Source organism: Hippoglossus stenolepis, chromosome 1 (genome assembly GCF_022539355.2).
Source record: "Hippoglossus stenolepis isolate QCI-W04-F060 chromosome 1, HSTE1.2, whole genome shotgun sequence".
Taxonomy (NCBI): domain Eukaryota; kingdom Metazoa; phylum Chordata; class Actinopteri; order Pleuronectiformes; family Pleuronectidae; genus Hippoglossus; species Hippoglossus stenolepis.
The window spans coordinates 17527133-17551482 of record NC_061483.1 but is presented as its reverse complement, the minus strand read 5'-3'; the positions used below and the strand labels follow the sequence as shown (position 1 = coordinate 17551482).

The 24350-nt window shown below is 39.6% G+C and overlaps 1 protein-coding gene across 1 annotated transcript in view; it reads left to right on the top strand.

The window, feature by feature from the left end:
- The window catches only part of LOC118113214 (CUB and sushi domain-containing protein 1), a 292387-nt gene that overhangs the window by 225250 nt on the left and 42787 nt on the right, over window positions 1–24350 (top strand). The window contains exons 44-58 of the mRNA XM_047340219.1: window positions 1282–1400; window positions 1595–1664; window positions 2687–2803; window positions 3955–4164; window positions 6580–6768; window positions 7287–7464; window positions 12260–12405; window positions 13463–13543; window positions 15554–15667; window positions 16957–17073; window positions 17303–17374; window positions 19403–19549; window positions 22099–22287; window positions 22419–22604; window positions 23216–23413. Coding sequence (XP_047196175.1) covers window positions 1282–1400; window positions 1595–1664; window positions 2687–2803; window positions 3955–4164; window positions 6580–6768; window positions 7287–7464; window positions 12260–12405; window positions 13463–13543; window positions 15554–15667; window positions 16957–17073; window positions 17303–17374; window positions 19403–19549; window positions 22099–22287; window positions 22419–22604; window positions 23216–23413 — 2133 coding nt within the window. The remainder of the gene's footprint in view (window positions 1–1281; window positions 1401–1594; window positions 1665–2686; window positions 2804–3954; window positions 4165–6579; window positions 6769–7286; window positions 7465–12259; window positions 12406–13462; window positions 13544–15553; window positions 15668–16956; window positions 17074–17302; window positions 17375–19402; window positions 19550–22098; window positions 22288–22418; window positions 22605–23215; window positions 23414–24350) is intronic.

The window sequence follows — 24350 nt, the reverse complement described above, 5'->3', positions numbered from 1 at the left end:
GCTGATGCTCTGCCTAAAAATATACTGTGTGTGTGTGTGCGTGTGTGTGTGTGCGCGCGTGCGTGTGTGTCTCCACATCACAGTCTCATGCGGCTTTTTCCACTTATGCTCACTCTAAGAAAGTCCTGCTCATACCCCTCTGTAAGCACACACTCATGTAACAGAAGCACGCTCACGCACAGATGTCACACGCTGAGCTGCCCCAGATGTCCAACATGCTGAACCCCGGATGGCCCCTCATAGAAAAGAGTGCTGCCCATAGATGCAATGTATGAACGTGCGTGTTAATGGGTAAATGGCAAAACTGTGGTGGAAAGTGCTTTGAGTGGTCATTAAGACTTAAAAAGATCTATATAAATAAAGACCACTCACCATTTGGTCCGGATGTTAAGGTTGTTGTGGTGTAGTTTAGGATTAGGCCGGTAGTGGTTACGGTTAAGGTCCGAGTAACTCTCCAGGAAATCCAAGTAATTGATGGAATGTCACAGGGACAACACAACTGTGTGTGTTTGTGTGTGTGTGCGTTGAGCTCTCTGGGATCACTTTGTTTTACTTGTAGGAAAGTAGATAATGAACCAACAAGACACACACACACACACACACACACACACACACACACACACACACACACACACACACACACACACACACACACCTACGCACAGACGCACGCATACCCACAAACAAACATTCAATCCTCTCTCCCTTCTTTTACTCTGTGCCCCTCTTCTACCCCTGTGTTGCCATGGTGACTGCTCTAGGGCAGTCTCCTGCAGAATTTTCCAAGTGAAACACACGTGCGCACAGACACACACACAAACACACAGATCCTTACTGATGCTATTTGATAAAGGGCTGCCTGCTGTCAAACTTACTAAGTATGTGTTTTACTTTTATTGTTTTGGGAACACATGACCAAAATCATTCAATGCTGATGATGCACACCCTTTTTTTATTGTACTATCAATTCAAAATTAGTTGTTGTGTGTAGAACAAAAGTCATTAGAAGAATTAGAATTCTAAGAATTAATCTGGCACTATATTTCTTCATCTAAATATTGTAACTTTCTCATATATGTTGAAGAACACAAGTTTTCCTTGACAGCTATAGGGCTTTCGCTTCAATATCGATATCAGTGTGATGATTAGTTGACATTTTTTGTGTTTTCTCGTCTATATTTTCATCATGTCATTGACAAAGACCTGAGCCAGAGGCTAACACAGATCAAATAAATATTAGAATTTAAATTGTCGATTGTACTTTTGTTTTTTCTTCTGTAGCTGTGGGTCTAACCACCTGTCCAGAGCCAATGATCCCAGCCAATGGACTTAAAACTGGAGACAGATATATGGTCAATGAAGTGGTGGCGTTCACCTGCGAGCCTGGGTACACGTTGCAGGTAATGAACATATAAACTGACCAATAAAGAGTAGTATTTTACTAATTTGCATACAGTTTGTACAGAGTACATTGCATATTGCGATATGTTGTAGGTGTAGTTTAATAGAAGCAGATTAGATATTGTGAAAAACAAAATGCCTAACTACTGTCTATTCTCCTTTCTAAGCTAATCAACTGTATTATTACCTTCAGGGCCACTCACACATTTCCTGCATGCCTGGGACTGTGCGTCGATGGAACTACCCACCTCCTCTTTGCATAGGTAACACACACACATACTCACATCAGCACACTGTGCTGCTGGATATACTCCAAAATGTATAAGTGAACATCCTGTAGGTGTGAGGTTGGCATTGAACTTTGAAACCTGCACTGAAACGTGTACTTTAAACACAGAAATGTCAAAGGGTTATGGCCTTTGAAAAAGTAATTTGATGGATTTTATTACTTATTTTAAATAGGGTTGAGAGTAAATCAAAATCTGTTTATTCAAGTCATCAGTTATATGCCAGTGTGTGGATTTATTCAGCTGCACTTTATGGAATATTGTACAAAAGTCAGTTAACCCAGACTCCCGGGTACAAACAGAATGTTGTACCTTGCGCTGAGAGCCAAGGCTTTCCAGCTTCTGCAGTAGTGTTAAGGGACCTTGATAACGTTGATGTTTGCGTTTTGGCCAAATAACTCAGTCCTTAGAGAAACTTGTAGCAGGTCTAGGAAGCCAATTCCAGTCAAACACAACCTTAACATGTCCGGACTAAGTAACTTAACCCTGTCACAGCCCCCTTCATTGAACGTGTCAGATTCAACCATTTTTTTCCTTGTGTCAACCCAATCAGGCCCAAATCTGTCTGTAAAAGGCAGCACCATACAGTAATAGCGGGCCATATAATTTATTAGACACACACTGAACTCTGGCACCTCTGTTTGTTTTTGCTAGTTAATGACTTTCTATATTTTAATTTCAGTCACCAGATATTAGCAGATATTACCAGTGGTCAAAGTTCATAACCCTAAACATTACTTACTGTTAATTTCAAAATAATGTAAATTATACATTTAAAAAACATATTTCATACATATTTAGCATACTTACATACTTAAACATTCTTATCAAGTGTTTTTATCAGCAAACAAAACATTTTGTTGCTGTTTGTGGCTGTATTATCAATTTTGGGCTTTTTTTGCTAGCTGTGTTGGAACAGAGAGGATAAAGAGATGATCTCTACGTTGCCCTTGTTTTCACCTGTTCTTTGTGTATGTTCGCTGTGCTTGTGTTGTCAGCTCGTTGCGGTGGGGTGTTGTCTGAGATGAGCAGTGTCATCCTGAGTCCAGGTTTCCCTGGCAACTACCCCGGCAACCTGGACTGCACCTGGCAAATAACCCTGCCAACTGGATATGGTAAGTTTGATGGGGAGTAAGAGCATTGCTAAAAAGAACGTGTCACTTTCAGTACATCTGTTGGTGTAGTGGGAAACAGACCTTCTTTTCAAGCACAAAATCTGCGGCACATATGGTTTATTGAAAGCTCCGCCACATGTTTGGCTGAAGGCTGACACATGGTGTATTCTGTTTAATGACTACACTAACTGATGTTTTGAATAGGACACCGTTTTTTATCTGTGCGTCATTATTGCCAGTCTATAGCAATTATATGACGTGATTTTTTTTTGATAGGGTAATGATACTGATAACAGAATACTCAACAATCGTCCCAGGCAACAAAACTAGAGTTGTCTTAATTGTATGTTAACAACAAATTAAAATGGCAATATAAAAACACACCGATAAAGATTTGTAAATTTAGTGCACTTGGTCTATCTTCTTGTCTCTGTAGCTGCTTTCAGACATTCAATAAAGTCCGGACATTAACTTTATTTTCCAGAGGGGCTGTATGTGTGAAAGCAAATGTCAAAATCAGTTGCTTCAGACATTTTCCTGAACTTTTCCTGACCGCCCCCTAGTCAAATATATGGATAATGTCCCAGTGAGCGCATGAGAGATGTCCAGAAAATTCACAGCGAGCAAGTGGGCGTGTTGATGAGTTGTCCATCACATGACGGATGCGAAACTGGAGGCGTACAACTGTCTCAGGATGAAAAACAGGGGCCAGTTCGGAAGACAATTCGATTTAAGAGCTTTTGGTGATGAGGGCAGACACGGCTGTGGATTTGCTGTAAACAAAAACACCGTGCTTTCCGCAGCAGAATGAATCCATGTTCTGCTTCCTGCATGCTCTACCCGGGACCCCCTCGCCTGAATGCTCTGGACATTTTCCTGTTGATGTGAATGCGTCTGACCCAGACAATCTAACCCTGTGTTACTCATATGTTAAAGGGAAAATCCACTAAATGTCTGGACCCACTTTACCGGAGATTCATGTCTGAAAACAGCTCATATGTGCACTGTGAACGTTTTGTAAAATGTAAACTTTTTTTGTTGATGTTCTCAAATCCATTAAATTCCCCCATGAGTCATGAAATGTATGATCCTGATGGGTGTAAAAATCATCTCCACTGTAATGCTCATGCATTTGTGTCCTTGTATTCTAGGAGCCCATATTCAATTCCAAAACTTCTCTTCTGAAGACAACCATGACTTCCTAGAGGTCAGGGCCGGACCACAGCATAGCTCTGCTCTTATTGGGCAGTTTACTGGTTCGCAGATCCCGCCCCCTCTACTGAGCACCACCCACCTGACAATCGTTCACTTCTACAGTGACCACTCGGAGAACAGGCCCGGATTCAAACTGACCTATCAGGGTGAGTTTGATATTTTTGTCTAATTAAGTTCTTTTTGTTAAGGCGATGACTGCAGACACTGAGTGCCACAAACCCTGAGGTACCCCTGCAGGCGCTCTCAGTTGAAAGCCGCCCCTCAAGGGACGCTGAGAGCACACACCTGTAGTCAAACTGAGCCAAATGTTTAGTCTCCCCGTATTTGGGGTAGAGAACACAAGCTGGTTGCTTTCAGATGATTAAATAAAAAGTGGTCTCAAATGTTTTGAATAGAATTTAACGTCCAAACCTAGTGGCCAAATTACAAAGCTTTGCTAGCGCCAAGAAATGAAGAGTAGGATGAAAACATTTATTGCTGAGAGGTTTTGAGCTTTGATCCACGGATGAGTCATGTTAAAGACTTAAAAAAACCCTTATGGCTTAATTTCCTCTCATCATTAAAAGAGATGGATTGTTAGTAAGCTCCTGTGAGAGACTGCCATCGTGTCCAGCAGGCTTTACTTGTAGCCCTGAGTGTTTCACTTCAAAGACACAAGAAATGCACTGTGGGCCTGTATGCCAGCATAACTAGAACAAGGCTTATTAACTTACATACTAACCCACATTATCATAATGGTCCAAAATCACTCACGGATCCACTATATAGTGCACTATATGGTCAGATCGGCATTTTGTAGTGCTGGCAGCAGGAACAGCCCGACCCGTCGTATAAATGTAAAGAGAAGCAGAGCAGCACATCACAGCACAAAGAGCGGGGAACAAGTTTATTTCTACATTTAAAGATGATCAATATGTTTTTTTTACTAAGTGTAAAATAAACGTTTAAAATTTACTGTAAGATTTTCCACCGGCCGACGTTGTTGTTGTTGTTGTACGTCCTAATCCTGCGACAATGACGTCTTTAATGGCGCAGAGCAAATGCACAACTAAGTAGGGTCGGAAAGCGTCTTTTTCTTTTCCCGAGTAGGGAACAGTGAGTGAGTGAGTGGATGATTTCGGACACAATCAATCATTTTCCAATTTTTCTTCCAATCTGTTATGGCCAAGTCCCCTAACACTGCAGTCCTTGTCGTTGCTAACCCCCACTGTTGGCACTGATGTGGACTGTGTGGACATGTTTCCTCTCATGGAGTTGTACCAGATGCCCCCTTTTTCTAGATCTTCGGTAGTAGGATGTTATTCACGTATAGATTCTCGATTCTTCCCTTGAGGATCACGATTGGCAGTGCTCCGACCTTCACCCCTGCACACTTGAAGATACAAGCTCAGCTTCTGCCTTAGAGATTTATGGTTCATTAGTCATGTGCACATCCGTAAAATCCTCAGTGGGATAAGTGCTGGATCCCCAAAAAATCTGTATGAATACAATGGAAAACTACCCACACGCTGAAGTTTTGACACAAACATCACTAATATGATCAGAAGGGAGGTTGTTCCCTGGAATCTGTGGAGCCATTTTCTTTGTTGTAGTTTCACTGCTGCAAATACTCTCACTACCACTTGGACAACTTGTTGCTCACATTTTTTCGACATTTTCCCCATTTCCTATTCTCTCCTCCTGGTAATTTCCATGTCCTATAATATTCCCTCCCCTAGTTACTGCTTTCCTATGGTACCTCTACATCTGATGCCACTTGCTTTTGTGTTCCCTCTTCATTTATATTATGTCCGCTTAGTTTTGTCAATATACAAATGTCAAACAGGATATTCATTCTTATGCTCACAAAACTCTGTTGTGGCTTCTCCAATTTGGGTCATACTGAGCAGCACCAATGGTGTTCTGCACACACACTGTGTCCTGATTGTGTTGTATACAGTTCCTTGCTACATTATGGATCCTGCTACCACCAGCACGGGCTATCTGCCAGGCCTCTTTGCACAATATGCACCTCAGGATCTGGATATTGCTACGGACCCTGTTTGTATTGACCTGGTGCTTGGTGCCTCTTCTTGTGCTCGCTCTATCTTCTCTCCTCATTTGATGAGAGTCACCACTGCTCTTTTTCAATAGCACCTATAATGGAAGGCCTTGACTTACCATGACACTCACACAGAGTGAGATGTGCTTAAAAGTTTCAAGTGTTCCAGAGAACTTTGTAGAAGTAGATAAGATATATTGCTGCACTTACTGCTGGTGACCTCTGTTAGACATAGATTTGTTCATGCCCTTCAAGTCTATTAGATGTAGATAGAAAATATGGTTTGAATGCAATCACTCACACTCAAAATTCATTTTGCAGTCACATTTGGGACTTGGGAGACAAGACTAACAGAAAATAGAGAAACATAACTACATTGCATTTATTCAGAGTATAACTGTATGCCTTCCTGTAAGAAACCAATGAGCAGCTTGTATTATTTTCCTGATGCCTAAAAATCATGTAAAACTGGAATTAAACCGATTAAACTAAATTAAATCATCATTGTCTCTCTCTTTAGCCTATCAACTGCAAAACTGCCAGGACCCCTTTCCTTTCCCCAATGGTGACATCATCAACAGTGACTACAGCGCTGGCCAATCAGTAACTTTTCAGTGCTACCCAGGCTATGTTTTGATTGGACACCCGGTACTAACCTGCCTGCATGGGACCAACCGGAAGTGGAACCACCCGTTTCCACGCTGTGAGGGTAAGAACCAATGACTTTTATATGAGAGTATTCCGCAAAATGTTCATGTCTGTTAATTGGATAAAAGGTTTGTATGATAATCAAACTAATAATGTAATTTAGAAAAAAATACACTCCACAAATTGTTCACACTTTTTTTTACTGTTACCTCCTGTACTCCAAAAACATCCCCTGCAGACCAATTAATAATCATAATTTAGACAATTATAAGTTATTGTTATCCTGATTGAATTTGCATAAAGGTTAATCTCATCTTTCACCAGTAACACAAATCAACACTGTTGGCAAATAAGTAGAAAGTAAATAACATGTGAGACTCATTTATACGAAAATCACTGTCCTCATTACCACCACCACTATAACTACTGCTGTTAATAGAGATGATAAGAATTATAATCTTTACTGTCTGCAGCTCAGCAGTTAGTCATGGCCCCTGATCCTTCCAGGTCTAGCACGTTACAAGAAAGTGACAAATTTGCAAATGGAGAACTTTACAACACTGCTCTTTTTTTTTACAGCTCCTTGCGGCTATAATGTCACGGCTGAAAATGGGACCATCTATTCACCTCAGTACCCCAATGAATATCCCAACTCCCAGGACTGTATCTGGCTCATCACTGTTCCCCATGGACATGGAGTTTATATCAACTTTACCTTGTTGCAGACGGAGCCTGTCACTGATTACATTGCTGTCTGGTAAGTGTGGGTACTCGCACTTGAATGCACATACACACACAAATGCAAAAGCTTCTTCTCCACGTTGCCCTTTATCCTGGAAATGATTGCATCACTGATGGCTAAGTCCTGAATGCTCTTATAGCCTGTCTTCTCTCTGCACACTAACAAGAAACCGGTGAATCAACTTTTACTTTTATTTTTTATTCATCGTTGTCAGTCCCTCTCATATATTCTCTCAAACAGACATCCCTGGTATTGACTGCATTTTCTATTCATATATCTTTTACTTTATAAAACAGTCTTGACTTTGCAAAGGCAGGAATACAATATATATGTCAATTGTTTATTACTTTATCATACAAGGAGATCAACTCAAATCCATCTGTGTATGGCTTGGTCAATACAGGGAGATCACAGCTCCTTAGACCCCCGATACACACACACACACACACACACACACACACACACACACACACACACACACACACACACACACACACACACGCACATACTCTGTGATATGCATACACAGACTCTCCTGCAGTAATAATAGGATTCAGTGTGGAGGTAAAATTGTAATAGAGGGGGTGTGAGAGTAATGCATTTACAATGGGACCACTGACCAATTCAATCTAACTCAGTAGCATGGCCACACAGAGACCCGGATAGGGCTCAGGAACTCTGGCAGTAATGATGAGATTCAGTGGGGAGAGGGGAAAAGTAATGAAAGGAATGGTGGAGCTGGGGGTCACAAATCCAACGGGACTCCACTGGATCTCACAAGTTGGGGTCAGTCCAAGAGAAATTTCTCACTTAACAATTTGTGTTTGCCAACAAAAACAACATTGAACAGTGAATTTATAAGGAAGAGAAATAGGATCTTGTAGTATTTGGGACATGTCATCAATTGGTGCAGGTTTGGTTCAGTAAAGACATATTTGATGTTTGTGCTGAGGTCAGGTGTTAATGTTCGGGCTGAAGAGTCAAGCTCTGGGGAGTGGGCAGCTGAAATGCAGGCAGTGGGAAAGTAATAGATTCACAGTCGGTGACTACTCACCTTCAATCTCACCAGCCACCACAGCCGCGCGGAGACGGGTGCGGAGAGGCTGGTTTTACAGTTGCAAATTGATTTTTGTGATTCGTGTGTTTTTGGTACATTTCATAGTGAATAAAATTATAAAAACACATTCATAGATTGTAGGGTAGCAATAAGACATCTGTTAGGTGAGATTAGTGTGTACATAATGGACTGTAGCACTGCTCAGTCAAGCTATATCTCCAACACATGAATATATTTGGAAGTGACTGGAGGCTGACTCTGAAGAGAGGAGTCCTTTTCTCAGACCCAGTGGGATACCATCTTCCTTCCAGGGCTGTGGACAGATTTAGAGTGGATGATCCAAAGGTCTATTGCATCGACATTACAGTCAGGTAAAGGGTAGAGAGCTGTTACCTACGTCAGTGCTCTCTGTTTTCGAACACTGAATAACCATCAAAGACACAGCCTGTACGTTTGATGTATTTGAATCAGCTAATGTGCATAAAATAAATTACTTATTTCAAAACTACATCCGTTACAGGTATGTCACTTCAAAGATGGTTTACTACGGACAGATGTACTGCTGGTGTACATCACAGCACAGGTGTAACACACATAATTGCCTTCCAGTTGTTGTCAGTCAGAACAAAGGTTACTGCATCAGTGACTCAGGTCACCTTTCTTTTCACTGGAGATGCACTCAATGCTCATCTGTGCTTCAACAGATCTTGCATTCTAGCTTACATCCTGGTGGCCTGAAGCTTAATACTTTTTTTTGTTCATCTGTTGGTTCTTTCAACTCGCCCAGACAGTCACGAGTTTGCTTTACACATACAAGGTTGTAGCAGTGTGAGATGTACTATGGGTTTTTCCAGTGGATGAATGACTATAATCATGAACATGTCCGGCCTTCTGAAACTTCTTCATCCATGATGGATTTTGTACCTTAATTATGTGCATCAGCAGTGAATAAAAGCACAGTATCAGAGATTTGGAGTTTGGATTTGTGAATTGACTTGGACAGAGAGTGGGAGGAGATGCATTATTCCCTGTGTGAACTGGTGGGTTAATAAGGAATTGATTGGATACATAGTTTCTATTTAGTGAAATATGAAACTTTTAATGGTTAGTTTTATGAGTTTGATCCCGAGCTGAATCATACTGGATCTGAATAAGTGGAGCAAAGCAAGCATGTCACTGGTCAAATTAAACCTCCAGTTGTAGATGCTATAGCCCAAAGATTTTTCAAATGGTTTATGTGTATAGATATATAAATCTAAATGTTGTGCAATGAACATTAGAAGCCATATAGAGTGATATGTTCATAAGGCATTGCTTTAGTTTGGAGCATTTCCATTTTGAAATGCCACCTGGAACAGCTGACTCTTAAAATCAGCAGTCAAACAATGAGGCAGTTTTAATGATCTGATGAGACGAGACATTCACTCTCAGTGGTTTTCTTCACCAGCCTGCTTCTTTCGGGTCTGTCATTCACCGAAGCTGTGATTGGTGTGTTTAGCCCATGTTGTCTTATATCTCAGTGATGTGTGTTTACTGGTTTCTGCCCAGTACCACTGAGTTCACGTGACAGCAGCTGTATCCAGATGTCAGGGACCTAGGTTGTCTCTGTGGTCTGCCACCATTCGTGTTTGGCATGTTGCCTAAATTCACTGGACCATATTCTAACAGTGGGCGATGCATCTAACACCATAACAGCAGAGTAATTTGTTGTACTGTTCACTCACTGAAATCATCTGACCAAGTGAAAAGCTTATTAAATAACCATATTTTTAAAATATTTTTGACAATGTTCAAATGATTTTGTGCACTATTGGTGCTTTGTATAATATTGGATCTCTCTTAGTGCTGGTCTTTTGAAAAGAAAGAAAAATCAAACCAGAAGTGGTAAACACAGTTATGGTTTGTTTCATTCAACAGGAAAAAGCATCTATAAAAGCTCAGAAAATTGCAGCAATCAGCTGTGATAAACGCTGTCAGAGCAAAAAAAAAAGAAAAAAGAACACACTTAAGGCACATCACGGTATTTTAATGCACAAAGTCTGGTCTCATGTCACAGTTTTGTTGTTCCGTGAGTAATTTCTGATTCTTTCACATGGTAAATCTGAATCTTCAGCATAAAGCTGTCAGATTACTCTCAGAGATGATTTTGTCGTGGCTCCACTGTTTTCTCCTCCATTAGACCCTGAGAGTGCTGTTGCCAAGGATGCACTGATTATACTGTAAAATTATTTCATTTGAAGGTGAATGGTGTCAGCCCCCATCACTCTGTTAATGTATTTTTCCCAATCCCAGCCTATCCCAGCACTGCACCCAATCACCTGTGTGTTAAGTCTTACTAAATGAATGATCCTTTCAAAACAATAAATGCAATATTAACATTAAAAATATATAAAGGTAAGAAGACTTTTTGATTATAGCTGTACACAAAATAAATATGGGCCGAAGTTATGGCCAAAGTCTTTGATAGTCGAACTACCCCCTTTTAGAGGTACAGGTTTCTCATGTTGTCTTGGCAGGTTGGCTCATCCTAGTGTTCAGAGTTACAATTACCTCTGTCATGTTCACTCTCCTCATGCACATTTTCTGCCTGCTTAATACATTGTGGTGAACAAAGCATTTTTTGAATACCCATAAAATATTGCTGGGAAGAGTGTGATTTGTGTCTGAGTAAATAAACAATAAAGCATTATGTAATTTAACGATTGTCACACAAAATACAGTATACATTATCATTTTGTACACCTTGAGTCTAAATACATGTTTTAATAATTTGCATTATAACTGTATTCGGGCTGTGGGAGATATTGTAATATGGATTTGTAATTTATGACTCAGTTTAGATTTAAATGATCCAAATAGCACACTTTGATTCTCCAAAGAGCTCCAACACCTTCAGAAGACCTTGAATTATTGAGCAGCCAAGAGATCCCAGGCACTCTTCATGAATTAAAATTTTAAAACCCTTGTTTAATCCAATGGCATGTTCATTAAAAACCTAAAACTGGGCATTTAGGAACTTTATAAAATGTAACCTTTCAAAAACATTCAATATTTAATGAGTGAAGTTAAGCCTTTAATCCATGGGCTTTGTTCGAAAAACCAAAGAGGGGAAAAAAACAAAAATATTTTTGCTACCTCTTCAATGAAGACACATGTGGGCTGAGCAGATATCTGTTTTGTGTTTGTTTTGAAGAAGGTTACCGTGTTCTGGCTTCAGTTTCTCTTCTCAGAAATTAAATCCAGTCAGTGAAAGCATATCCTCAATTATCATTTCCTAAGACGTTCACACTGTTCTCAACCTATGATCTCCCTGTAAATCAGCGGCAGATTTTTATCACTATTATTACTGATTTCCATTATGAGGAATTTGACAGTTTAAGCTGATTTCAAAATATTATGGTGATTGTAAGGAAAAATATTCCTAAATTGTTTTTATGATTATTATTCAGAAATTATAATTCTTTCATATTTATTTTCATTTTATAATAGATTTTATTTGTGTTGTCCTTACCTTGCACATCTAGCTATAATTATTTACATGTCACCCCTTGTTAAATTTAGTTTGCACCGAATACATTTTTAACTGAAAGGGCTTTGCTTGCTTTGTAAAGACAGTAAATCATTGTATATCATATGCATAGATATCTTTTTGCCAGTCATTGTTTTCCACGTCTCCATCTGTTTGCTGCAGTGTATCCTACCTGCAGTTTAAGCATCACCACTTGTCTTTGTTGTCTCTCTTTCTTTATTTAGGGATGGCCCAGATACACCCAGCCCTCAGCTTGGAGTCTTCAGTGGCAACACAGCATTAGAGTCAGCATACAGTAGCAGCCCAAAGGTCCTGATCCGCTTTCACTCTGACTTTTCAACTGGAGGGTTCTTCATACTCAACTACCATGGTACAGTTACACACACACACACACACACACACACACACACACACACACACACACACACACACACACACACACACACACACACACACATATTTTTACTTCTATCTTAGTGAAGACACTCATTGGCATAATGCATTCCCAAGTCCCTTACCTTAACCATCCAAACTAAATGCCTAACCCTAACCTAATTCTAATCCTAACCCTAAAACCAAGTCTTAACCCTTAAACAGCCCATTGACAAAGTGAGGACCGGCCAAAATGTCCTCACTTTCTAAAAATGTCCTCACTCTGTAGGGTCTATGCTTGGTCCTCACAAAGCAATCAGTACAGGAATATACACACACACACACACACACACACACACACACACACACACACACACATACCTGTAGTATAGGTGGCCTTACACAGTAGTTTTGTGTGCATAACATAATGTACGTATAATGTGATACAGTCTGACACATATGGGTAAAGGGACAGATACACCAAGTACCAGGTTTTTTTCAGTAACAAAACTTTATTCTGCAACTGAGTGGACAAAAAGTTCAATTTATTTATCTTTCTATGTCATCTGCATTTGAAAGTATGATACCTACTATTATGTTCCTACCCTGAGAGTGAGTAATGCTGTGCACTAACCACTTCGAACATCATTCTCATAACTTTTGATTTGAATAACCAAGATCAGCTTTGACGGCTGAATCCTTCTTTTTTTCGCTCGATGCGACACAAGTGTATTTAATGTGATTTCATAGTATTCAAGACACGTGACCAATGAAATGCATCATGATTAACTGAGGCTGAAAAACTTGACAATTCAAGTTTTTCTCATGTTGTTTGTTTGAGGTTGTTTGCTTTCAGAGGCTACCATAGGTTTTAGTGGGATAAAAGACACGAAGGAGAGATGCTGGAGCACAGCTACTTTTCTTCTTTCACTCACTTCTATTGCTCTCCATCACTTCACTGCATTTCAATCTTTTTTAAGAATAAACTAATTCATATCATTGAGTATTTCTATCTCATCAATAGGGAGTACCTAACTGTATTTCCTTCTCTCCAGCTTATCGTCTGAAGAAATGCCCTCCTCCGCCTGCTGTGGAGAACGCAGAGGTGATATATGAAGATGAAGACTTCCAGATAGGTAATGAGCCTGATTAATAATTATAACCTTCATACAGCAAAAAATATGTTGACAGTAGAAAAACAGACACACCAACTGACCCTGACACAAACAAAATGTGTGAAGATTCTTGATACATTTTAATATAATCACTAAAATTAAATTACAGAGGACCCATATCACTCTTGGCTATAAAAGATAATATAACTTCTAATTTGTTATCTTTGGATCGTCATGACTCTGGCAGGCTTTTCTCACTGCACTGGTTCCCGACCTTTAGTGACCACAGTGCGTAGATAGTGAACTGGAATGCCGAGGTACAGTTAGTGTCTCTGCAAAGTGTACAACATGCTGGGCATCACAAGGGCCAGCAGGCAAATAACCATCACATTTACCAGAGGCAGCAGAAGTTGCTTCATGGTGGCGCTGGCTCAGGAGAGGAGAGCCGAGGGTGGAGGGGGCGCTGCCTGGACACAATCAACCATGGCTGCTTTGCCTGGGCGAGGGTGTGTGATGTTGAAAGATAGAACTGATGACCCACTAGAAGCCTCACTGATGATGTTGGTTAAAAGCATAAACATGAACAAGGCTCTATTAATGGGAAAACTGAAAGGCTTCCATCATTTCTAAAAATGTCCTTAATGGAATTCACAGTGGTAGCAGTAGTGGTAATGAAATGCTGTGTGCAATCATCGCAACGATTTGTGGTCAGTTAATAGCATTGTTCTATAAACTAACTTCCTAATTACAGAGTTGTTTTGTATTGTGTTGTGTGCATTGTGTAGAGCTTGGTCGAACAACAAACACTGTGGGAAAACACAACTATTTTTCGTTTTGAAATCTAACACATTTTTTCACAAGCTTCTGAAGAACATTCAATTTAGGAGAAATAATCGCTTGTCAAGTTTTCCATTTTCCCTCAGCTCTGTATTATGTGATTTGCTCAAAGCATCTTACTTTAAGGTTTGGTGACCTTTCGAGAGCAGTTTTTTTTTTTAAGCAGACATTTCATAAAACCCACAGAAAAATCAATTTACCCTGCCAGTGCTACCCTGCCAGAGTCTAGTTCGCTTCGGGCAAAGTATCAAAATATTTTTTTTTCAGAAAACGTACATTTTGAAATGTCATCTTTTTACAAACCCAGAAAACCTAGTTAATTTTTGAAAGACTTCTAGATTTTTTTTGTTTTTTACATTTTTGTCTTTGACCTTTTGAAAATGAATGAATAATGGTGTAGACGTTTTATTATAGAGTCAATAGAGTCATCGGACACTCACATGAAAAAAACCCAGAATTAGATGCTTTGTTTCTAATAGGACACAGATAATGTAAATTTTGCCGTGATTGAGAGTGATAGCACTATTTTATATTTGTGATTTACTGTGTAAGGATTAATTTGAATTATTGCCACTACACTACACCACAGCAGCAGCAACGAGAAGCACCTACTCACAGCAAAACTCAATTCCATCCTCTGTGACAGAGTAAAGACCCAAGGCAGGGAGTTTGCAGTAATCATACATACAAATCTTAAAAGCCCTTCGAACATTTGAGAGCATGTAGTGTCAAATTTACATCCATAAAACCTGGCAAAGTGGACAACCTCTGAGAGACAGGGACAGTTTTATTGTCGGTCAGTCTAAAAGCCAATTATGCAACCTGTGAACGAGGTCAAAGAAAGGTTAAACGTTGTGTTTTTCTTCTGTCGAACAGGTTTAAACGAACAGAGGCCCCATGCTGTGACTGTACACTCCTGGGTGCTAAGTTTGGAACATGTATTACATCTCTGCCCCTTTCAAGATTGCAGGCCTGTCAACTCTGCCTCTTAAAATGGAGTAACACAACCAATCAACTATTTCCGAGCACTCTGCTTACAAAATAATACCTTAAAGGTTTAGACCGATTTAGACTTATAGCTAGTTTAACATAAGACTTCCCCAGGTATGATGAATTGTATAATCAAGAAGACGTAACTGTAGAAATGCTTATAGAATGGAGTTCAACAAGATTTTAATATCTCCTATGCTTTAGGTGATATTGTAAAGTATCGCTGTTTACCTGGATACACACTGATTGGAAAAGCAGAGCTTATGTGCAGTCTCAACTCCCATTTGCTCTTTGAGGCCCCGCCACCATCATGTCAAGGTAAGACATCACTAATCATTGTAAAAAAATATGACCCTGAATTCCAGCAAGTGTCAGAGTGACGTCCATTGTGCTCCACAGCATTATGTCTGTAAAAGCCATTGAAATTGTAACTGAATCGACTGTGTTTACTCTGAAATGTGTGTATTCGTCAACACTAATCCTGCATTTCCCGTAATGCAATTTAAGGCGCCTTTTTGTTGTATTGTTCCGATCTGTAAAGAGCCAGGTCTTTTCAGGACTTCAGTTTTGTTAACCAAGTTCTCTTTGCAGCCACAGGAGATATCATACAGCTGTTTACTCTGGCTGAGTGTTAGTCCACATGAGTAAACTGATATTCATGTCTCCTCCTGATAGATGGACTTCTAATTTAATGCTAATTCACCTTACTACCATTGTTACTCTTACCCACTAATGTGAACCAAAACTTTGAAGAATCGAAAGAAAATTTGAATCAGAGGACACATATTGCTGCACTTTATATGGCTGTAATTTGTTCAGCTATAGAAATTGTTATTGTTGTGTAATTATTGTTTCACCAACACATCCGCAACCAAGCTCAGTGTCAGTCAATTAGACTTATTATACCAAAGCCTCTCGTTTTATTATACTTTAAATAGTGAAGAGGCATATAATTATTTTACCCTGTTGGTCCTTCAATGTCAGTGTATGCACATGTAGAAAGCACCCATTTTAGTAGCAGTTAGCATCTTGAATACATCAATTGCCAGAACCAGCTCCTGGTATTTCTATAACAAAACTGAATTCTGATGATTATTGCTCAATTATCTTTTCCTGCCACAGTAGAAGTACAAGTAGAATGGTCATTGTGCTTTCCATTATAAAGTAGGAGCAAAAGAGGCAAGCACTCTTATAAGAGAACATGAAACCAAAGTTTCTCTCCAGACAACCTGGAGGACAGATCCTTTTCTGTGACATGATACCTAAACAGTCATCACCTAGAACAACTGGGAGAGGCTTTTAGTGTCTCATTGAATAGGCAGGTTTTAAAGGCAGACACCATGTGTCTACAGATTATACACATTCTGACTAAGCCCCACATGACCCCTGTTCATCTGTTGGCAGTGCAAGCAAGTTGAATTTAAAAACTGAATTTCCATGCTGGAAAAGGCTCTTTTTGCATAAGTGCTGGTGACACGAGACAGGTAAAGTAAGTGGGCAGAATAACATTAACATTGGACGCCAATCAGGGAGGAGATTTGTTAAAAACCTGAAATCTACGTGTAATCTGCAAGCTTTCAATGTTTTGGTCGACTCTCACCCTCCAGCCCAGTGCCCGGCCAATGAGGAGCGGTCTTCATCATCAGGAGTCATACTTAGTCCGGGGTTTCCAAGCAACTACCCCAACAGCCAGACATGCTCATGGCTTCTACGTATGGTTCCAGGTACAGTGTGTGTCCAGGGGGTGCATACAGTATGTATATAATGTGTCAGAGTGATGTCTGCAAGACTGTGCACTCATAAAAGATATGCATGTTCATGTGCACTTACATGTATAATGCATATGCATACAAGTTTGTGTGCATTGTGTGTGTGTTTGCATTTATATGTGGTACAGACTTCATATGGCAGCTTTTTAGACGTGATTGTAAATGCATTTCTCTTGTTTCCCAGGTTATACCATCAATATCTACGTAGAGATGTTCCACAGCGAGAAACAGTTTGATGAACTAGAGATTTTTGATGGTACACAAAGCTTTTCCTCTCTGTTTTTAATACAACTCTGCACACACATACACACATCCTTATCACACACAGCTTTAATTCATGTCTTTCAATTTAAAATAAATAGCACAACAGCTAAGATGCACAACTATAAATTTTTGTTGCCTGGAATCCAAGAAGGTCTCATTATGTTTGAAAGTGTGAGCGTGTACTTGTACTTATACATTTGTGAGGACCATTTTGAGCATAGACCTTATACGGAGTAAGGACATTTTTGGAATATTTGGATATTTTGGTCGTTCCTCAATTTTTCAAAGGCTTTTTTGAGGGTTAAGACTTTGTTTTGGAATTTGAATTAGAATTTGGTTTAGGTTAGGGTTAGGCAATTAGTTGTGATGGTTAAGGTTAAGGTAAGGGGCTGGCAAATGCACTATGCCTATGTGTGTCCTCTCTTCCTCACAAAGATAGAACCACAAGAATGTGTGTGAATTATCTTTCTCAACTTTGTTTCTTTATTTGTGCAATAAATTCACAAATAACTCTTAAAAAAAGTGTATTGTCGTGCAAAGAAGAGTTGAGAAAGTGATGTAATAGAAATGAAAGTCTTTTGGCGGTTAGACCCCCTCATGACGATATCATGATTCAAAGGGGTGAGGCCGTGAGTAGAATAGGAAACCTCGCCGGCGTCTAGACGGTGGTGATGGCTGTGATGGGATGGAGGGATGCAGAGAATCTGAATACAAAGATGAACGGACTTTGGGTATGAAGACTGGAGGTTATTGAGGTGGAGGAGAGTCGCAGTGACTCACTGAAATGACAACGAGAGAGAGGAGAAAAGATTTAAAGTTTGAAAGCAACGACACGATTGGCTGAATAAGATTGGGGCAGAATCTGATTGGATTACAGAGAACACCCACAGTCAGCCCATTAGAGAAAGTGTGGAGAAGGAGAGACAGAAACAGAGAGAGTTGTGAATAAATTAGTGTTTCAGATATTCTTAGTGATTGAACTTGTGCTGAGCTTCATTACTGACAACTAAAAATGATTTGTAAATCTCTGTCAGAATATCAAATCTTTAAATCATTGTGTCCTATTTAAGGGGCCTACAGCTTAGTTTGTAACCAACATCATAATAAGCCAACATAACACATGACTTTAATATCTTTTGAATTCTGGGATTTGTAATAAAATCCTCGAGCAGCATGAGGAAACATTCAATATGTTTATTATCCTGTTCAACTCTGTCTCGTCTCTGATGTTGCCCAGGGCGATGGCATAATTGTTGAGTAGGCGGCTGTGCCGAGATGTTTCTGATTTGCAGTCCCCTTCACTTTGTTGAAAGGAACAAAATGTCAGTAGGTGTCAACATTACAGCTGATTAAGTGTGTAAATGGTTTTATTGTTAAATAATGGGTACATTGCTTTATTAAAAAATTCACAAAAGACTGGTAAGACTTTCAAAACAAGACCAAAACAGAACACAGGTGCTGGGTTGTGGTCTGTAAACATGAGATTGAACGATACAATATGCTCCAATCAGAATACATCTACAACCAGGGAGCACCGTCCAATGGGATCAGACCAGTCCCAACACCCGTCAAGTCAACATGTTGATGCTTTAACCCATGAGTACTTAGTTTTCATGGCCCCACCCATTTTCAATCAGGCAGAAAGACGGATGGACACACACACACACTCACACTCTCACACACACACACACACACACACACACACACACACACACACACACACACACACACACACACACACACACACACACACACACACACACACTCTAAATACAATACCAATCCTGCTGCAATAGCTGGTAACAAAAAATGTTGAGGTATCTAGCAGCTTAATGATGCCGTCACCTTCATGAGCTGCATAACACAGAAATTATGAAACTGTTTCAAACTGCAAAATATTGAACAGCTCCATCTCAGATCATGCTAATATTCATCTGATTATAAGATTATTCCAAATTGTGAGCGATAGAGTGCACTGTAAACACAGCAGCTCTAAAGTCTCACTAATCTGTTTCTCCAGGATCCTCAGGACAAAGCCCTCTGCTTGTTGCTCTGAGTGGTAACCACTCATCTCAGCTGAACTTCACATCCAAAACGAATCAGCTCTACCTACGGTGGTCCACGGATCACGCAACCAACAAGAGAGGATTCAAGATGCGATACTCAGGTAAGATCTTTCCCTTCTTCTTTTTCTTTCTTACCTGTTGCTCCTTTAATCAGCCACTGCACATGTTGACATCAGGAGAATAATACCGGTAATATTATTTATCAGCTATCTCCTTATCTGTTCAATAGCTTTAGGTTGTGAAAACTGATTATGTTTACAGGTTGATTCTCTGTGTAGTTTTTTTTTAGGAGATGTTTTAGGCAGTGAGTGTCCTACTATGTCAAAGAAAAGCAACAACTTTAATTTGTTCCCATCCTGCTGTATAGAAAAAACCCTATCTCCTTGTATAAATAGACAACCCAATGGCCTTTCTCCTCGTGAAGATAAATCGATGCATCAAGGGTGTAGGTACATGAGCCACAATCATTTAGACTACACCATTAATTGGAAACATTGTTTTTTTTATGCATCAGGCTAATTAGGAGCCATGGAAAATTAGCAAGACCAATTTGTTAATTTGACAATTTGTTTCAGATTGAGTGTATTATCTCTGCAGGTTCTTGCCAACTCCATGGTACTTTAACCATTAGCTTTGTTAGATTCATGTTGTGAGGTTCAGCTGCCCCTTAATCATGGGCCGACACTTTTACATTTGCTGGAGATCTTAATCAATCTCAGTTGTACAAAACACAATTTACAGCAACTCTGATCCCGTTTGGGCTCAACAGGAGCGAGTCACAAGGTCAGGGACCTGGATCTCTGTACTGAAAAGTAATGTGCGATATATTTCAGTTTGTGGGGTATATCTACACAATGGCCTGAAGTAATAGCATCCTCTTCTCCCCATGGTGTTGTACTGCCATGACAACGGCAGCTATATAGAGAAAAGAAATTTATAGTAGGTTTTTTTACTTCCTATACACTATTCATGCTCTGGTGTGCTTTATATTGAAAAACAGCATACACACAGAGTGCAGTATATATATTGCATGTTTACCAATTACGTATAACGTGGATTTATGACTTATTAGCTATGTTAATTCACTTCTCCACCTGTGCTGGAGGATAAAGGTTCAATTAACGTCAGGGTTTAAGTAAACAAAAAGCATTATGGGGAAAAAAACGTACTATGCCTATGAGGTCCCCCACACTAGTACAAGTTTGTATGTGTGCGTGCGTGTGTGTGTATCTGTGTGTGCGTGCACGTGTGTGGGTGCGAGTGTATATGTAAGGGTTTGTGTTACCTATGGTTCGAGCTGTCACAATGACTGTTGTATTTTTCTTCTTTAGATTTTTTTTCATTCAGGTGCCTGTCCTTGGGTCGAGTCAATGTACCTTTTTACTTTTTCAGGCACAAAGGTCACTTTTCCTGGGAAAAATAAGAATATATGTGAATGGAGGATTCAGTATTTAGGCAAATAGCTGAGAGCAATCATCTGCTCAATTGATTCAAACTTTATTTAATTGAATATTATTCAAATGGCTATAGTAAAACATATAAAACATCTGTGGTTACCTTGTTTGCCAATTTTACAGATTTTGTTTTTTATTTTGTAGTCTGCACAGCTGTCTGTGAAATCTCACTCAGGGGCACAGTCTATTTCCTTTTTTGCCTTTTCATTGTCAACACTCCTGAACTAGTTTGTCCTGACTATCCTGATTTTCCTGTCTGCAAAGATATAATTTGAATTTTAGCAATATGTTCTCTTGTAAAGTTCCCCATTGGGATTAATTAAATACTGCATTCTGTATCACAAAGGTTTTGAAGGTTATTTGATATTTCTTTTATCTAGGAATTAAATTTGTATGTGTTTGCTGCAGACTGGGAGAGAACTCATGCAATCGTTCACAGCCCAGATAAAATTGCCACTGCAACTAAGTATTAGACGACAGTAAATCCCCTGATACGGAGGCTCTGGGATACAATCTTATCCAAGAGGAGTTTGTCTCTCGGTTAAACAGTCACTAGTAAGAAATTAAAGGACTGCGCCCTCAGCTTTGAATATGTCTACAACCAGAGAATGATGATGTCAGAGAGTCGCTGTGATAAGATGTAAATATTTGCTGTGCAGATGGAACAGATTGATTTAGAGCAGGTAGAGTGAGCTATATTCTATATTATGAATCACTGGGGTAAGGGAGAAGTGAGACACTATAAAAGGATTACAGATGAAAATGGAATAAGTTACTGGATTGTAACTTATTTCTGTCAGGCAAGAGGGAACCAAGTGGCCTCTTGTGATATTTTGTACCGGATGTTTTAAGTGTTGTCTGTCCTCTAGTAGTTGAGCTTTTATGCTCAGTTCTGGGAAGACGACATTATTACATTACTTGGAAAGGTTTGCCAACAAGGACTTTAATTGATAAAAACCTATTCTGCTTCTGTCTTTAAATTATTGACAGATTTCTGAGCATGTTCTCTGAACTCACTGACACTGTTTACTAGCTGTAATGCAATGAGGGAAATGGACGATAATCAATGTCTTTTATCCACAATGCCTGGTAATGGGAGTTGGAGCCGTAATGTTTCCTGTGAACTGAAAAACCCCAGAGAAACAAATATTATTTAATTACTCTCCCTGTCTTTCTTATTTTCTCTGCGTCTCCAGCGGCCTATTGTAGCATTAATGATCCCCCAGTGAATGGGGGTGTGGTCAACCGAACCAAACTCCAACCAGGCAGCAGACTGCAGTTCTTCTGTAACCGTGGTTACCGCCTGGTGGGCTATACCAATTCCACCTGCCGGCTCCATTCCAATGGGCTTTTCCAGTGGGATACACCAACACCTTTTTGTCAAGGTAAAGTTTTTGGAAACATTCATCATCTACAGTGGTGTCCAAAGGACCACAAGTGAACTGGTGGTCGCAGACCTGAGTTAAAAACTTATTGTCACCCTCCATGACGTATATATGTCTTTGTGATGCTGCAGCTATCTCGTGTGGAATCCCTCAATCGCCAGGCAATGGCAGCTTCCATGCTTACCAGTACACTGTTGGTAGCCAAGTTACCTACCATTGTAACCAGGGTTTCCAACTTGACCCCGGTGTTTCGATGACAGTGGTGTGTTTGGAGGACGGCACCTGGAGTAATGCTGCCTCAGCCCCCAGATGTCTACGTGAGTTTTTTTTTTTAATACTGGGATTTAGGTATGAGTTGACAAGAAAACAAAAAGTAGCTATTAGCAGAACTCATATCTGTATCTCACAGTCTTGCTCAGTAGATGGAGAAACATTTGCTCCGTTTTTTTGGTGGCCATGTAATTTAGTGATCAAATTTGAGATTTGTTTAAAGCCCCGAAACAGCAACTACTATTTTATTGACAAACTACTCCCAAATGATAAGATTAATGGTATGTGGAAGACATTTAATGAAGCAGACATTGGAAATAGGATACATTTATTAATTTTGTATTTGCACAATGATTATCTGCCAGGGGGTGTCATATTAATAAATTTAATTTAGACAAACCAAAAAGTGAAATTGCGAAAAATCTGCAGGTAAAAAGAAAATGAAAGGTATAGATAGTTGTTATCGATATATGTATATTTAATATATATAAAGCCAAACAAAGTTTGTATTGGATCATTACTTTCTTAAAGTAAATCTTGCTTTTTTATATCACCTATAGCTAAAATAATAGATTCTTCTAGTTTATAAATTGTGTATTATAGAAACTTGTGGTATTCTTAAATTAACAGTTTATTTTGTTGTATTTTTATTTTCTAGCGGTTCACTGCCCTAGCATTGAGGGCGTGTTGACGGATCACATGACCTACCACCTGCTCTATGGAGGGTTGGGAGAGTTTGGGTCTATGGTGATGCTGGAATGCTCATCAGGCTACTATTTGGGTTTGGGGCATCGGACACTTCGCTGCCTTGCCAACGGGACCTGGGAAGGATCCGATGACCCAGCTACATGCAAGAGTGAGTATTGACATACACATCATCATGATGGCTATATGACTGACAGCAAAACGACTCAGTATTACCTGAATTCTCATTACTCTGACTAAGATAATAATAAAACTGTGATATGTCTGTGCACTCAGGATGACAGGGTATAGCTTCTTTATGAGTCTACACAGACACACAGCCATAGCTGGGATTTAGGAAATCCTTTTTAACTGAGTGCCCTCAGACTGTACATTCACATACATGAAATGCTTCACACCCCTTTGTACTTCACATTGCACAGATAATATGTAACTTGTCATGGATGGGGAACCATTTAAACCAATGAATGAACCAGAATAGCACTGAATAGCCTTATGAACAGTCCCCTTATGAAACCTCATCCAGGTTTTTATTTGGATCTGCACCAAATTGCACAGACTCATAAATATCAGTTATCTAAACATGCCAGATGTTTTATTTCGCCAAGACCCATGAATTATTCTCAGAGAATAAACAATAATGTTGAAAAATGTGAAAGTATAAATTCCTGGCTCTGCCCCCTGATCCAGATCCACACCAAAATTGAATGGCAGTATATAATGGCTATGACACATTCCCCATCCTTTCATAAAATGTCATGGTAAACCTGCTAATTAACCATCAAATGCCAGTGAAAACAAAACCTCCCTGGAGAAGACACTCCATACACTCACACTTCATCTGCATGAGCAGCAAACATACACTAGTTACCAGGGGTATATGTGTTTGCAAATATCTTACGACAACTGAACTATTGCACACAATGTCTTGACAGTGTGAAAACTATTTTCCAACTGACTGATATCTATGATTCATTAATGTGAACTATGTGTTGCCAATAGTGCACGATTGGTTTGTCAAACAGAGTTACTCTGCAATGTGCCTTTTCTGCTTATATTTCATAAAGTACTCAGAAAACAGTGACTTA